This window comes from Erpetoichthys calabaricus, chromosome 2, assembly GCF_900747795.2.
Source record: "Erpetoichthys calabaricus chromosome 2, fErpCal1.3, whole genome shotgun sequence".
Lineage (NCBI taxonomy): Eukaryota > Metazoa > Chordata > Cladistia > Polypteriformes > Polypteridae > Erpetoichthys > Erpetoichthys calabaricus.
In genome coordinates, this window is record NC_041395.2 from 214,014,208 (window position 1) to 214,030,468 (window position 16,261).

Consider the following 16,261-nt stretch of genomic DNA (forward strand, 5'->3'; position numbering starts at 1 on the left):
TATATCGGGTGTAATTAATACTCAAATCTATTTTAATAGTGCTTCAATTATTAAGTATATAGTAGTTCACTTGTTACTGCAAAAGGTAAACAAGCTGTATTTCTGCTAATTGCATTTTTTTGTATAATCTTAACATTAATGACATTGTTGTATTGGAAACAAAGAAAAAGATGATATTCCAATGTAGGGTAGGTGGCTTATGTCAAAAAAAGTATCATAAAGCAGCTCCCACACCCACACAAAACCCATGACATTTTAAAAAAACATTTTCTCCTAAGATGCAAGGTTTAGGAATATCTCAAAATTTGTTGACAACAAAGCAGTTCTTCATGCAAAATATGATACTTTATGTAAACATGAGATGTATATAAAACTTTATCATTTTAAGTTAAATCAACTTAGTTTATATGTGTACTGTATAGAGAAAATAGGAAATAGTGTTTTGAGGTTTAGAAGGAGTATTACTTTGAGTAAGCCTAACACAAAAGAAGTGAGTCACGACAGCAGCCTTTGAGACAGATTATGCTACTGTTGAGGGAAAATAGATTGTTTTGTTTCAACATAAACTGTGTGATGTAGCATGTATTGTATTTTATTTCACACAAACATTAGGAAGTTTTTCTTTACACAAAGAACGATAAACACTTTGAATAAGCTACCAAGTAGTGTAGTAGACAGTAAGACTTTAGGGACATTCAAAACTTGCCTTGATGTTTTTGGAAGAAATAAGTGGATAGGACTGGCGAGCTTTGCTGGGCTGAATGGCCTGTTCTCGTCTAGATTGTTCTGATGTAACAAATTTAAGTCAATGCAACTAGAAAAGGTTAAGTAATGCCAGGAAACATCCCCAATGGCTCAATATTTTTGAGTGAATAGGAACAGAATTACAACTGTGCCAAATTGGAACAGAATTACAACTGTGCCAAACTGCTTGCTACCAAGCCATGCAGCCCGCAGATTTTCAGAAACATGACGTATGAGGCATTAAACAGACATGGGGTTGATCCGGGGTCCAATTAAACTAAGAGATAACAATTGTTTTTTTTTATTCCAATAACATTGATTTTGGGTTTAGCTGGACTATACAATTTGGGAATTGTTAAATTAAAGTAGCCTCATTACCTAAATCAATTATTATTATTATTATTCCCCCATGTGTGCTTTCACTCAGATCTGCTGTTGGTGGTATATATTTATGGTTTAAAGCTCTTAAAAATAACAATAGGAAGAGCACAGCTGGACGTCGCTCACAACGATTTTTCTTCAATTTTCAGGTAACAGTATCTAATGACCAACTAATACCAAACAGAATCAAATTTTGATGGTCAAACATTAAATTGCTTCTTTAATTATACAGACAAATACCTGGATACACTTAGTAGTGAAAAAGTCTAAACAAGACCTAAAAACAACGACTACAAACTCAAGACTCAACCAACTATAAACTAAGAACAAATTCAACGTACCCTTTCAGAAAGGTAAAAATCGGCTACTTCAACTATACTTATTTTACACGTATAAATACTTAAAATATGTTAACATATTTATTAACACTACCATTTACTAAAACTGACACAACCACACACAGACAATCCTTTAAGATTCAGAAAATCTCGTGGTATTCTCGTCAGATACAACGGGCTTGTCTATGTTAAGAGTAGGGGTGTACACGTTTACCTTTATTTTTGCAAATTCATGCACAGTTTAAAAATTCAAATATATATAGATAAATAAATAATACTACAAAATAAGTTATAAATTTCGTTAAAAAAACAACTGCAACGAAGCTGTTTATCTTTCAGTAACCACTATAAATTCTACAACCTACCCATACTAATACATTGTATGCAGCAGTCGGTGGCGTGAGCGTTGTTGTCATACTCGCGCATGCGAAGCGGGTAGGTTTGACGGCAATGTGTGTTTTGCTGCAGCAGAGATGGCATTTCCGAAGTTGATATTGCTTATTTGTGGAAAAAGAAAATCGGGAAAGGATTACATTACCGAACTTATTCACTGCAGGTAGGGGTTTGTAGATTCGGTGAGGCTAAAAACGGCTTTCTGATATTTGTCAGGTTTCGAGATTACTTTTAATTCTTTCATTTTGCATATTCTTTGTTTATTTTTGTCGTGCTTATTATTATCTTTTTAACAGTTATGTTTTTGACTTGTCCTTAGTAGCTCAATAACTTGTACTATGAATTAATGAAAAAAATATAACTGTTATTGGTCCCTAAGGATTTTCTTTTTAAATATACTGACTCGTGATGCGGTTGGTATGACACTTCCGTTCCTTGGATTAAACAGGAATGCAAAAGTAATATGTTGTATTCAGACATAAACACTGTTAATGTACTATAATAAAATACATCTTAAATGGAATATTTTGGTACCGTAACATTATGAAGAGTAAAATTAAGGGAAGTGTTAAATTAACATTTATTTATATAGCACATTTTCATACAAAGGATGTGCTCAAAGTGCTTTACAAAATGTGAAAGAAGCAGTTACGTGCAAAGAAAAGCAAATTAAAATTAGATAGGAATAATAATGCATAAATAGTGTACAAGAAAAAGATGTAGAAGTCCTTAAATATAAAAATGTTTTTCTAAATTTGTAAATGACAGTCCGATGATATGGTCAGTTGGACAGGGTGGACAGAAAAAATAGCAAAAGTATACTTTTTAAATACATTACTAGTTATTACTATATTTCAAAATTTATTTTTTTCTATAGGTTCTTGAAAAAAAGAAAAATGATCAAAGCACGTTATTACGCACTGTAAAAGGCATTAAGCTTTCCTTTCGTCCTCAGTTATCTTCTAATTATATGAAAATTCTAAGCCTCTATAGATTTAGATGTACGGTGCATAAGCTGGTGGTTTTGTTTATGTGGTTTCAAATATTTTTCTGCATGTTTAAAAAGCGATGATCTTCACACATGAATTTCATAATCTCATGTGTACTGTGTAAATTTACTTATTCATTGTAATTGTCCTCAACATTTATTTTTATACCACATTTACGTGCAAAGAATGTAGCTCAAAGTGCTTTACAAGTTATCAAGAGAAAGTTACAAAAATAATGAATAAGTAACAAAGAAAATAGGTAAAAACAAATATATATGAACTTTAAAACATAGATATATAATCTTATTATAAATCTCTAAAGATGAGGCCAGTGATGGCCGGGGGTACTGAAAAAAACAAAAAAAGTAAACAAACCAAAAAAAACAAAAAAAAACTCCAGTTAAGATGTTGAAAAAAATCTGCAGGTGTTCCAGAGTGAAAAGACCACCCAGCCCTCACTTGGCATGCTACATAACATACATTTTCTTAAATCATTCTTCATTATGGGTTGGAGACGGTGGCACTGACCAGAAATCAAGAGACAGAGCTGGTGGCAGCAGAGTTAAAGATGCTAAGATTTGCACTGGGTATGATGAGGATGGACAGGATTAGAAATGAGTACATTAGAGGGTCAGCTCAAGTTGGACGGTTGGATGACAAAGTCAGAGAGGCGAGATTGTGTTGGTTTGGACATGTGCAGAGGAGAGATGCTGGGTATATTGGGAGAAGAATACTAAGGACAGAGCTGCCAGGGAAGAGGAAAAGAGGAAAGCCTAAGCGAAGGTTTATGGATGTTGTGAGAGAGGACATGCAGGTGATGGGTGTAACAGAACAAGATGCAGATGACAGAAAGATATGGAAGAAGATGATCCGCTGTGGCAACCCCTAACTGGAGCAGCTGAAAGAAGAAGAAGAAGATTCTTCATTGCTACCAGGCTTCATCTGAAAGGATTAAATGCAATCAGTTTTATGGACAGCTGTGGAACCTGTCTTCATTTTAATGCAAGAAAATCAGCAGTGTTAAATTAACATGTGTAAATGTATACATGAAAACTGTGTTTCATTTTAACTTTTTAAGCAAAATGTTTCAAAGTTGCTTTTAAATGGTTTTATATGGCGCTTTTAAAATTACTGTGCCTGGTACCACATCTGGTTTACTGTATTTCAGTGCTCACTGTTCAAACTTTTTTTACAATCAGTTTTTTAATTGCATCAAGTATTTTTTATAATGTAGAATATTTTCTTTAATTTAAGAGTCATTGTTAGAATTTAAGCTTGATGTATAAAGGATGTTCAGTATTTTTTGAACAGTATTTTATTTTAATAGTTCTCCAGTACTTTGCTATGAATTATAATTTAACAGTGTAAAAATTCTCATTTGCTTTATTAAATGTAATTCAATCTTTTGTGCTAATGTCACGATATTTATATTTTTGGTGCTTGTTTGTGGTGTATTGATGAAAGATTATTCCATTGTCCTTATGTTGCATATTTGTATTCATATTTTATTTGTTTGAGCTTTGTTGAATCAAATTCCATGCAACTGGAGCTATAGTAAGAAAGAAACAATAAAGTAGCTGCATATTAAAAGTCTTCTTTTTTCCTACCAGACTAGATTCCAGTATTTGTGTAGTCCTTCGGCTCTCAGGCCCTTTGAAAGAACAGTATGCAAAGGTATGTTGCTATAAGAGATTTTATTTGACCTCTTCTGCAAGATAGACAGATAGAACTTTACTTATCCCTAGGAGGAAATTTGGCTTTTTACAGAAGCTGTTTAAATAAATATCAACATTAATAGGAAGATAAGCAAATAAATATACACACACACACACACACACACACTTTGGTGTGAACACACACTGAAATAACAAAGAAAGAAAAGTTTTGACTTGGCTGTCACAGTCACAGTGAGAATTTATGCAGACATATTACTATAGGTATAAATAAGTCCCAGTAGTATTTCTTGACACACTTCTGCTGAAAATACTCCGTATTAGTGTGTCAGAGAAAAGATGTGCAGTATATTGTTCATAATGGCACTCAATTTTTTTTTTACTTCTCTTCTTCGATACTCCCTCCTAGAGGGTCCAGAGTGTGTGTCCTATAACTGAACTTGTCCTTTTATTGATTTTATTGAGATCACACAACATTCCATACAAGTAAATCAATTTTTACAAAAATAGGATTGAAAACAAATCAACCCCCACCCATGAGAAAGAGAGCTAGGCCAGCAGAGTAAAACTTAAAGCTAGTAAAAATAAGTAAATAGATAAATTAATAAGTGAATACAGTAATCCCTCCTCCATCGCGGGGGTTGCGTTCCAGAGCCACCCGCGAAGTAGGAAAATCCGCGAAGTAGAAACCATACGTTTATATGGTTATTTTTAGAATGTCATGCTTGGGTCACAGATTTGCGCAGAAACACAGGAGGTTGTAGAGAGACAGGAACGTTATTCAAACACTGCAAACAAACATTTGTCTCTTTTTCAAAAGTTTAAACTGTGCTCCATGACAAGACAGAGATGACAGTTCTGTCTCACAATTAAAAGAATGCAAACATATCTTCCTTTTCAAAGGAGTGCAAAGCAAGCAGTCAAAAAAAAAATCAATACGGCTTTTAAGTATGCGAAGCACCGCCGGTACAAAGCTGTTGAAGGCGGCAGCTCACACCCCCCTCTGTCAGGAGCAGGAAGAGAGAGAGAGAGAGAGAGAGAGAGATAGCGAGAGACAGATAAAAAAAATCAATACGTGCCCTTTGAGCTTTTAAGTATGCGAAGCTCCGTGCAGCCTGTCCTTCAGGAAGCAGCTGCACACAGCCCCCCTGCTCACACCCCCCTACGTCAGCGCAAGAGAGAGAGAGAGAGAAAGTTAGCTGGATAGCTTTTCAGCCATCTGCCAATAGCGTCCCTTGTATGAAATCAACTGGGCAAACCAACTGAGGAAGCATGTACCAGAAATTAAAAGACCTATTGTCCGCAGAAACCCGCGAAGCAGCGAAAAATCCGCGATATATATTTAAATATGCTTACATATAAAATCCGCGATGGAGTGAAGCCGCGAAAGGCGAAGCGCGATATAGCGAGGGATCACTGTAAAGATAAATGGACAAGTAAAAAAAACGGGGAGAGAATCTGCTTCCGCAGTGCTTTAAAGGCTTATTCTAAAATGTTATTGGTAAGATCCTGCCAGGTTTTGAAAACGTTCTACACAGATCCTCTGAGTGTGAATTTGATTTTTTCCAGTTTCAGATAGTATATAACATCAGTTACCCACTGACTTAAAAGAGGTGAGTTAGGATTCTTCCATTTGAGCAAGATAAGTCTACGTGCCAATAGTGTAGTAAAGGCAATAGCAGTTTGTTTGTTCTTCTCCACTTTTAACAGTAGAATTACCAAAGGCTATGAAAAAGCTCGTAAATCCATCCCACCTTAAATCCTTTCACACCTCTCCGTCAGCGTCTTTTGTCTTCTAAATGTGTCGATAAGCAGCAAGCAGCCTGCTATCACATCCCCCCACGGCCGCACAGTTTTCTCAGCTCAAGTCCGTTTGCCTGCGTGTCAGGTGCTTAGAGTTGTATAGAGTGAGAAGTCAAGCAAAATGACACTTTTTATAAATACTATATCGTTATTTGAAACACATGCATTTCATGTGTGTTCCGTGTCTACAACAATCTATGTAAACACATCGTTAAAACAGCAACATTTTTCATGCTTTAGTAATAAATGACAAAATGTAGACATGACGTGTATAATATGTGAAGTCTGAAGTCCAAATTTCAAGTAAACACTTTCACAAAAGGTACAAATATAACAGAACAAGTGCACTTCTATTCAAGAATATAACTGCAGAAAAAGAACCCACATTAGGGTGTGACATTGACACCCCTTTGATACGACCCCGCTTTTGTGGCGCAACTGTATCAACTTGACTGGTAATCAAAACTTCATGGGTTCGACCCCGGACGTCACAGTTTTACAATAAAGACATTTATTTGATTTGAGTCTGTAACAGCTAGTGTAAATTTATGATACATGTAAAGGTTAGGGTTTTTTTTTTTTTTTTTTTTATTCAGTTTTATTCTCCCAGTCGCGTTTACGCTCCCCCCCCCCCCCCCCCCCCTCATCTGACACTGCTGTTTTCAAATAAAGACGCACTATAACAGAGATGAACTCCCATGATGATGAGGGTCGGAGAAAGAATGCACGTCGCACTTTTGCCATTGCTGTGCTTTCTATATGGACATGAGAAGCTCTGCAGTCTACTTGTGACTTTATGCTATAGGAAGATAAGTAAATAAATCAAGGTAAATAACATTCGATCTGGCTGTTGTATACAAAGTACAGCGACGGCAGCTTCCACCTGCAGCTATACACTCTTCAGTACTCGAGTGACTCTCCACGTTAGTGTTTAGATCTGGACGGTGTATGTGCCCAAAAAAGAAGTCTAATTGCATTCTCGTACCATTGCTTACGAACTGAAGTGTCAGCGTGCACTTTTTGTGGCATTACACATGTATTTTTTGAGCGTGCCCGTGTCGATCAAACACAGGAAGCTCTGCAGTCTACTTGTGACTTTACGCTGTAGTAACTAAATAAATCAAGGTAAATAACATTCAATCTAGCTGTTATGTAAGTAACATATAAATGTTAATGTTTTGGGCACATGGACAGGTTGGGTGTTGCCCTGGAAACATTTTGGACAATTTTAAGCGAGGCAGATGTGCTCAAGAACTGAACTTGTCCTTTTAATTAGCTTGTTGATTCGGTGGGCCTCTCTTAAAGAGATGTTATCAGCCCAGCACACCACAGTGTACAAAATCGCACTAACCATCACAGAGGTATAAAAAATGTGAAGGATTTCACTTTCCACATTAACACTAGAATTCCTGAAGCCTACGAATAAACGTCCCACCTTAAATCCCTTCGCACCTCTCCATCAGCATCTTTAGTGTTGTAAATGCATCAATCAGCACAAGCAGCCTGCTGTCCCATCCCCCGCCTTGATGGAGCTCAGCTCAGGCAAAAAATTCTCCCAGCCTAATCCAAGACTCCTTATTTGCAAGTTAGGTTCCTGGAGTTGTTTAGGGTAAATAATGCAGTATACTGTTATTTGGAATACATGCATTTCATGTGTGCACTGTGTCTACAAAGATCTGGGTAAGTGCAGGATGAAAGGAAATGTGAGGCAAGAAATGCTGAGCACATACCTAAAGCAGAAACTTTTTCCATGTTATACTAATAATGATGTGAAGTTTATATTGTATGAAGAATTTAGTACAATTTCAAATATACTGTACATGTATGCTTTTATTCGAGAATATTACTAAAGAAAAAAAGCATTTGATTTACATACCTAAAGCAGAAACTTTTTCCATGTTATACTAATAATGACATGAAGTGTATAATGTATGAAGACTTCAGTCCAAATATCAAATAAATGTAAGCTTTTATTCAAGAACTAGTCATTTAGCCCGTTACAATAACGGGCGCTAGAACAGTAGTGCATAAACATTAGTAGGAACAGTCTATATTAAATGGCAAGGGACTTTGACCTCATTCTTTTTGTTGGTCGTATTTTTCTTTCTTTCAGCCTTTCTTTTGTTGATGTTTACATGCTGAGCTGACCGTTCTTCGTGGGCTGCCGCCGTGTATTGTGTGTCTTTAATTTTCTGTGACAGTAATACTGTCTTGTACGGCTCTATTCAATAAGGGCGCGCACAAAAAGGCGAGCTTCAAAAGGGCGACCTCAATGGGGCGCAGCGAATAAAGGCGCGCCCTTATTGAAGGATGCCTGTGCGCGCCCTTTTTGAAGGATACCATCTTGTACGTCCGCTGGCTTGTACGTCCGTAATATACCTTTAATTTTCTCTGGCGGTAATACAGGCGTGCGCGTTGGTAATATGCCTTTAATCTCCTCTGACAGTAATACTGGCTTGTATGTGGCTGTAATATGCGTCACTGTATTGTGTACCTTTAATTTCCTCTCGCAGTAATACTGGTTTGTATTTCCGTAAAACGCCTCTAACTTTCTCTGACAGTAATATCGCGCATCGCACCGTGCCCCACGCATGCACACTTCATCAGAAGACACCCACACACGGACACCTGGACGCACATAGAGATTTTATATATATATAGATATAACTAAAAGAAAAAAAAAACATTTGATTTTCATGTTGCTCTCAAGGAGTTAAAAACCCAAGCTCAAATGTCAATCAACATGGAGTTTATATGTGTTCTTGAATGGTGCAGAGGTAAGAACCACTGCCTTATAACCCAAGGGACCCGGGTTTGAGACCAGGCACTCCGCGTTTTGAGTAGGGAGCTGCTATTATTATTATTATTATTACTATAATATAATAAAAACCTACATTTGATTTGACTCTGTAACTCCCGGTGTAAATTTTGGCTTCTTGTAAAATTTAGCGTTTGTTTTTTTATTATTCAGTTTTATTCTCTCAGTGACATTCATGTTGTACAACGAACTTGCCTCTCCCTCTCTAAGTTGATGGCATTTATCTCCATTCTTTTAACAAGAGCAGTGCTGTGGCTGATGCCTGCTCAGAACTATTTGTTATACCAGCAATCAAAGGTACGATGTTCTGTGACAGCTGTCAGACTGGACAAAGGCAGGACCGTAACAACAGACATCTTCTTCACAGCGCTTTCACTGGCTAGTAGACTGCTGCAGCGCAACGTCACTCTGCTTGGCACCATAAAGTAAAATGTGACTTTCACCTGCAGCTAAAGTCACTTCAGTACGTGAGCAATTCGCCATGCTACTGTTTAGATCTGGCAGTGCCATGATGAGGGTGTATGCGCCCAAAAAGAAAAGGCCTTTGATTTCAGTCTGTAACAGCCAGTCTAAGGTTTTTCTACCTGTTAAAGATATCGCTGAAGGCATATCAGCAGACACACAAACGCCGAATGTCTTCTTGGTATCTTGTTGTCATTAGAATTTTTTGTTATTCAGTTTCATTCTTGAATAAAAGCACACTTGTTTCGTTATACCTTTGAGAAAGTGTTTATTTTATATTCTAGTAACCACTTGAATGAGATCGAATCTGTCTCTGCCTCTCTCGCGCTCGCACACACATCCATACAAGAAAACGTCACTATTTGAAAACGCTATGCCATTTGAAAATGAGTTCATTTGAACATTTTTTTTTTCCATCTTGCCTGTACTCCACGTTATGGTGCATGGTAATGAAACAGATAGATAATTGCATCCTCCACTCCAATCTTTGTAGAACAGGCAAACTGCAGTGGGACGAGGTTGTGTACCATGACTCTTACAGTCCAGGAATAGTCTCTCAGAGGTCTTCATTATATGAGACATAAATGCCACTGGTTTGTAGTCATTACCTGAACGGGTACCTGCCTTCTTTGGAACAAGAATAATGCAGGGTGTTTTCCACAGCAGTGGCACTTTCTGAAGTCTTGGGGAAAGACGGAACAGGGGACACCACAAAGCTGGTCAGAACACGACTTAAGAACTCAAGGACTATCTTCCATGTGGCTCCGCAGCTTTTCCTGTGTGTAGCTTCCTCATTTGTCTCCTTACCTTGTCACATAAGCTGCATATGCACAGCAGACAAGATTATAACATAGTATGAAACTGTCAAAATGTAGAAATAAAATTTAAAACTGTAGTGCAAATGCTTTTAATGTAATTATGAATTGAGGACATGAAGTGAGAGAGCTTATTGAAGACCTTGCATCAGCAACAGAAAAATGTGCCATGAAAACAAATATAACTTAAATCCCAAGACATTGTAACAAATTATAGCATTGTTAAGTTAATGTCAAACAGTAGATGGCAGAACAAATATTCTAGTTTGTAAGACTGGAGGGTTTTGTCTTCAACTTATTTTTAAATGTTAACATTTGCTGGGACCTCCAAAACATGCATACTTGTAGATGTTTGCAGAGAGAGGGACACAGAATATTAATTGAAAACAGGAGTTATGTAGTGGGGATTTTACATAAGTTAGTTCTGGTTTTTGTCTGAGGTAAGCATCATAGATGTGGTTTCTACAGTAATGATGTTCACTGTATAGTAAATTAAGAGCAGCATGTTATGACTCTTTCTGTGTCAAATAGTAAGTCAGTACAGTAGAGCCAGGATAGAGGTTACATGATCTCTACATTTATTAAAGTTCATTTTAAACTATTTTTAGTTAATTGGTGATGTTCTGATAGAAGATAGTTGCTGTAATAGTGATGAAAGTTGCAGATATTACAAAGACGTTAGCATCTGAAAAGGGATGTGAGTGAACTCTCTCTTTATTGAAGGTGAGCAATTTTTGGTTACTTTGTCAAATATGAAAGGCCTTAATTTACACATCTTTCATAATCAAATTGAATAGGATCAGCTGATGAGAAGTAGAAATCATTGTCTTTCTGGATTATGGCATTTATCTTAGAGCCGTATTTATCAACTTTTATGGTCTTGTGACCCAGTTTTACTTTTTTTAAGTTCCTTAACGACCCACAGACAGCATTTCAATAGTGGGGTGGTTTTACCTTTGTAATTCGAGTGCGACTAATACAGCAATGAAAAGGGGAGTCCCCTTCATTATTGATTGCTTCAGCGGATCAGGGGTATGTAACGTGACAATAAATCTGAGACTGATTACATTAATTTTTTCTATTTAATTAGTATGTAGCATTGCTTTTGAAAAAGCCAGCAGTGGTATCCACCTGCATATCATCATTAAGTTCTTAGTACCAAATACCAGCTTTTTAAAGTAAAAAAAATAAAAAATACAGCAAAGAGGAAATAAAAAAATGAAAGGTAAAAAAAACACAGTAAATCGATGAATGGTGCTAAACCACAAGAGAACAGAATGAAACATGAAGAATGCAGGACAGGGCTCTTGAGTGAATTAAAACTAAATGTTGCTGCCAAACCACCTAACAATTTCTGTTTGAATCACAAAGTCATGCAGAGTGAAGTCCACTAGTAATTACGTACAACAGAAGGTTATGGTACTAGTTGTGAAGGTACTCTGTATAATGCTGTTTTATTACTGTATAAACATACTTTGCGTTCAGTAATAGAGAGAAATAAGCAAAACTTAAATAAGCATTCATAGAACACACAGTTTCAACTTTTGAGCTGTCTTAAATCCACATATGCTAATGTATACAGTGTATTTTATATTTTGTTTGTTCATTTTTATAATAAAGAAGATAGCTCTATTAAAAAAAACTTGAGTATGTATTTGATAACTCACTTTGGAACACAGGAGAATAATGCACCACAGATAGCAGTAGAGAGGTTGGTGCATGGAGAGTTAAATGTGTCTTTCTTTTAGCTATGTATAAGTTTGACTGTTTCTTTTTTTTGTTGTTGTTGTTGTTTAACAATGTAAACCGCAAATGTCTATGAATTTATCTTTTTTATTATTGTCTTTCAAAATTAAATTTTTCACAGCATCAAAAATGTTTAGCAAGTCAGTTCATTATTGCCATTTTATATATATAATATATATATTAGTTTCATTTTCAGATGATGAAAAAACAAAGTCTCAAACATACCTGCCTTTTTTGTTTTTCTTCCCCTTGGTTTGTGTAAAAATTATGCTAAGCTTTATTGAAGAACAAAATTAAATAAGAATCTTTTGGTGCCATAAAATTCTTCTCTTTCCAAAGTAAAGTCTGAATTAGAGACTGAATAAAGAAAGCTTTAGAGTATTATGACAATTTCTCATTTTATGGTTCAACCAATTGAAAGTGACTGATTTAGGATAGGTAGACAGAGGGACATACAGTAACTTGATTCATTCCTGGAGGGAGTTTTTCAGCAGCACAGAACATGAAAACAATCCAGGTAAAAATAAAGTGCAAACTATTACTTAAGTGGAAGACCTGGAACTGTACAGATCAAATAATATTGATGTAATAGTAAAAAAATATTGTCACTGTCAGTGTGTATATTATAACTGGCAAGGGAGGAGATGGGCACTATGGGAGGAGGCAGTATACAGTCTGATGGTTGCAGGCAAAACAGAGCCCTTGTAGTACCACTTAGCTATGGATGCCACCTTGGTGTGCTAAAGTTGCTCCAGGGCAATGTTTAATGGGGAGCATGGGAAAAATTAATAATAATGGTTTCTGATTTTGCTGAAATCCTTTCTTCTCTGACTTCCTCCACTAAACCCAAGTTCAATTGTATAATATAACTGGTGTTCCTGGTTAGTTTATTCAGGCAATTGTTCATCAAACTAGCTGGTGTTACTTTCCCAGCACAGATCATCAGCACACTGGTCACTGTACAGTGGAAGGACTGTTTTGTCTTGAGAGAGTAACATATTACTCTACTTTCCCCTTTTGTATAATTAATATGTAGCCTTTGTCAGAATGCCTCATATCTCACAGACTTATCACTGTTTATAAAGTATTGTACCATATAACTTATCCCCACATTCACCTTCTAAATTTATAACCTCAGGCAATTAGGTGCAGTAAAAGACTTAAGTTACACTTTAAATAATGTATTATTGATAATATTCTTAAATAATAACAATAAGCAAAGTACATTTGAATACTGGCAACCATACCACCTGATAAATGCTAATGTGTAGTTTCAGGTGGCACACACACTTGTAATTACTTTAAATGTCTCTAGTTAAGTCCTTATTTTTGGACAGCTTTCTTCAGAACAGGCCGCATGCCTGTCTCAATGTGGCTGCCGATCTGTGCTGTTCATTGTGTTGTCCTTTTCAGTTCATGGTGTGTGAGATGCTCCTTCATCAGATGTTTGTAAGAGAGGGAGAGCTAGGGAGGGGTAAAACAAGCAAATTTATAGATTCTGTCCACACCCTACAGCCAATAGGGCATCATGGTACTTAAAAGCTTCTGATACAAGCCAATTACAAACGGCCATACTTCAAACCAATGGGGCACAAAATACCTTCACACTTGCCCCCAAAACCATGTGTTGAGCTGAAGCTTCCCTGGTTGGTAGATTGACTTTCCTGCAGGGGCTGATTGGGAGAGTCCTGCAGAGAAACACTTGCCAAACTTGTTTTAGGCACTTCCCCCAAACCTGTTGTAAAATTACAGAGAATTGGTTCTTAACCATTACTGTTATTATCAGTGATCGACATTAGTGTTCTAAGTTACTAATAAAGACATACAAAATATTTATCAACTTGTATGCAAAATTTCACACCACAACAAGGACATAACCAGCAACATGAATTAAAGAACCTGTGTCAGTAAATGTTCTTCCCAGAATTTTCTTGTGGATTTTATTTATTTTTGGTACATATGTATCATTTGATATATTCATCTTGCAGCTCACAGCCTGTTTATTGTTAATCAGTTATAGATGTCTGAGATATAATGAATATAATGTTGAAGCATCATGCATGCCACTATTTGATGTATTCATATTTCCAACAGCAGCATGAACTGGACTATGACAGACTACTGGATGCAACCGAGTACAAAGAAAGATATCGTGCAGATATGATCCAATGGGGAGAAGAGAGACGGACTGCTGATCCTGGATTCTTTTGTCGTCAGATAGTCCAAGATGTATCTCAGCCAGTATGGGTAAGCTGCTGATGTGATATTTGGGATGTTAAACCTGAACTTTAATCATAAACTTTAAAGTTTACAAAGAATTGCTTTGTGTTTAAGGTTTGTAGTGCTAGATAAGGTATCCAATGTGTATATAACCCACAGTACTGTAGTAGAAGGTCACTTTTCCTCTGACCATGTTCTACTTACCTTAACTAAATAATATGAGGTCTTGAATCTTCATGCCCTTCCATTTGTTTCTGGTGCTGTGGATTAGTATGGCTGCAATAAAAAAATGTTAAATAAGAAAAAAGTTTTCTAGTATGATAAATTTTTCACTACATCATTTTATAAAAGTATATTTTATTAGACAAGTACAAAACAATTGATCCACTCTTATAAGAACAATTACCTCTTCTTTGGTACTAGTTTTTAAAGGTATGCTGATTTTTAAAGGTGAAACTACAAGTGATATTTGGTTAAAATGTAACATGGCTGTCATTTTTTTATGCAGGTGATTTGTCTAACACAGAAATGACCTCCCATTTACAGATTGTCAGTGACGCTAGGCGCAAGAGTGATATTGACTGGTTCCGACACCACTATGAGGAACAGACAGTCATTGTGCGTGTTGTGGCATCTGAGAAAACTAGGAGACAAAGGGGATGGCAGTTCACAGAAGGTACTGACACAATTCAGCCAATTGAATACTTCCAAGCAGAAATCATTCAGGCTTTGAAAGTAATATTGATTGGGTTGTGGAATCAAGATGATCTGATTATTTAGCAACTATAGAAATGTTACATTTGAAAGATAACATGAAAATTAATTGTGCCAGGAAGATATAAACAATGGCTGTGATTTTCTGATTTTCTTTTCTACATTTGTTTAATTCTCTATTTCACAGGAGTTGATGATTCTCAGTCAGAGTGCGGGTTAGATGATGGTGTAAATTTTGATTGGGTCATCACCAATGATGGACAAGACCTGGAACTGGAGGCTCAGGTCCTACGTCTTCTGACATTTATCCATGAAAAGCTACTTCATTGATTTCTGTACATGTACAAAGAGAGATATTCATTCAGGCTATGTATGGAGCTCTGTCTTGTTAAATGATTTAGTCAATGCTGTTCAGTTTTATGAGCATATGCTTTAGAGACAAAGTGGAAACTCAATTCATAGTGGCAGTATCCTAAATGAATGTGCATGCAAAATGCTTTCAGACAGGTATCATATGTATAATTTAGCATAATAACTCTTTCTGATTCAAGAAACTCTCTAGTGCTAGTGCCTTATATAGTGAAGTAAAATGTTTACATTTTCTTATTTACCTATTATTGGACATTTAGGCATAACTGTAAACCATGAAAAGAATTATGAAACAGTTTTTTCAGTTTCCACTGAGAACAGCAGTAAATGGCTGTATTTTTAAGCTCATGCCATATTGTAGTCGTAATCCAACAATGTGTCTTACTTCAGCAGTTTTGTCAGCAGATGGCAGTCTTTCCCAGAAATGCATGCTGTTTGATTTCCATCTCTCTGTAAGGTTGACTGAAGGACTATTTATAGGTCTTTTGTCAGACTGAAGACAAGGAACACAGACTAATTTCCAAATGTAAATAAGCGTCTAAAAATAATGGAAAAAAATGTCAGCAATGACTGAATAAACAGTGACTATCTGAAATGTATTTGTTTTTCATTTGTTGCACTGGTACATTTGAAATAGAATTTAAAAATTACCTGTTGGTAGAAATGAAATTAAAATAATTACATTTTCAGCTTATAGCCCCAGGATTTGTAGCTGATGTTGTGTGTAAAATGGAAGAGCATTTATATGATTGGAAAATGAGTTTTCATTAAGACAATCTATGCAGTTTCTAGATTT

General features: G+C 36.1%; 1 protein-coding gene across 1 annotated transcript; it reads left to right on the top strand.

The window, feature by feature from the left end:
• Nucleotides 1-1,886: 1,886 nt before the first annotated feature.
• pmvk (phosphomevalonate kinase) lies at nucleotides 1,887-16,060 on the top strand. Its single transcript, XM_028795125.2, has 5 exons — nucleotides 1,887-2,019; nucleotides 4,456-4,519; nucleotides 14,257-14,409; nucleotides 14,929-15,058; nucleotides 15,284-16,060. The coding sequence occupies exons 1-5, from the start codon at nucleotides 1,937-1,939 to the stop codon at nucleotides 15,424-15,426; spliced, it is 573 nt and encodes a 190-aa protein (XP_028650958.1). The 5' UTR covers nucleotides 1,887-1,936; the 3' UTR covers nucleotides 15,427-16,060.
• The last annotated feature ends 201 nt before the right edge of the window (nucleotides 16,061-16,261 follow it).

What these genes read in the sequence shown, in the direction of transcription:
- pmvk (XM_028795125.2), top strand. Translation starts at nt 1,937, where the DNA reads ATGGCATTTCCGAAGTTGATATTGCTTATTTGTGGAAAAAGAAAATCG. An exon ending in TGAAAGAACAGTATGCAAAG is followed by an intron (nt 4,520 to 14,256) that starts GTATGTTGCTAT and finishes TATTTCCAACAG; the next exon opens with CAGCATGAACTGGACTATGA. An exon ending in GGGATGGCAGTTCACAGAAG is followed by an intron (nt 15,059 to 15,283) that starts GTACTGACACAA and finishes TCTATTTCACAG; the next exon opens with GAGTTGATGATTCTCAGTCA.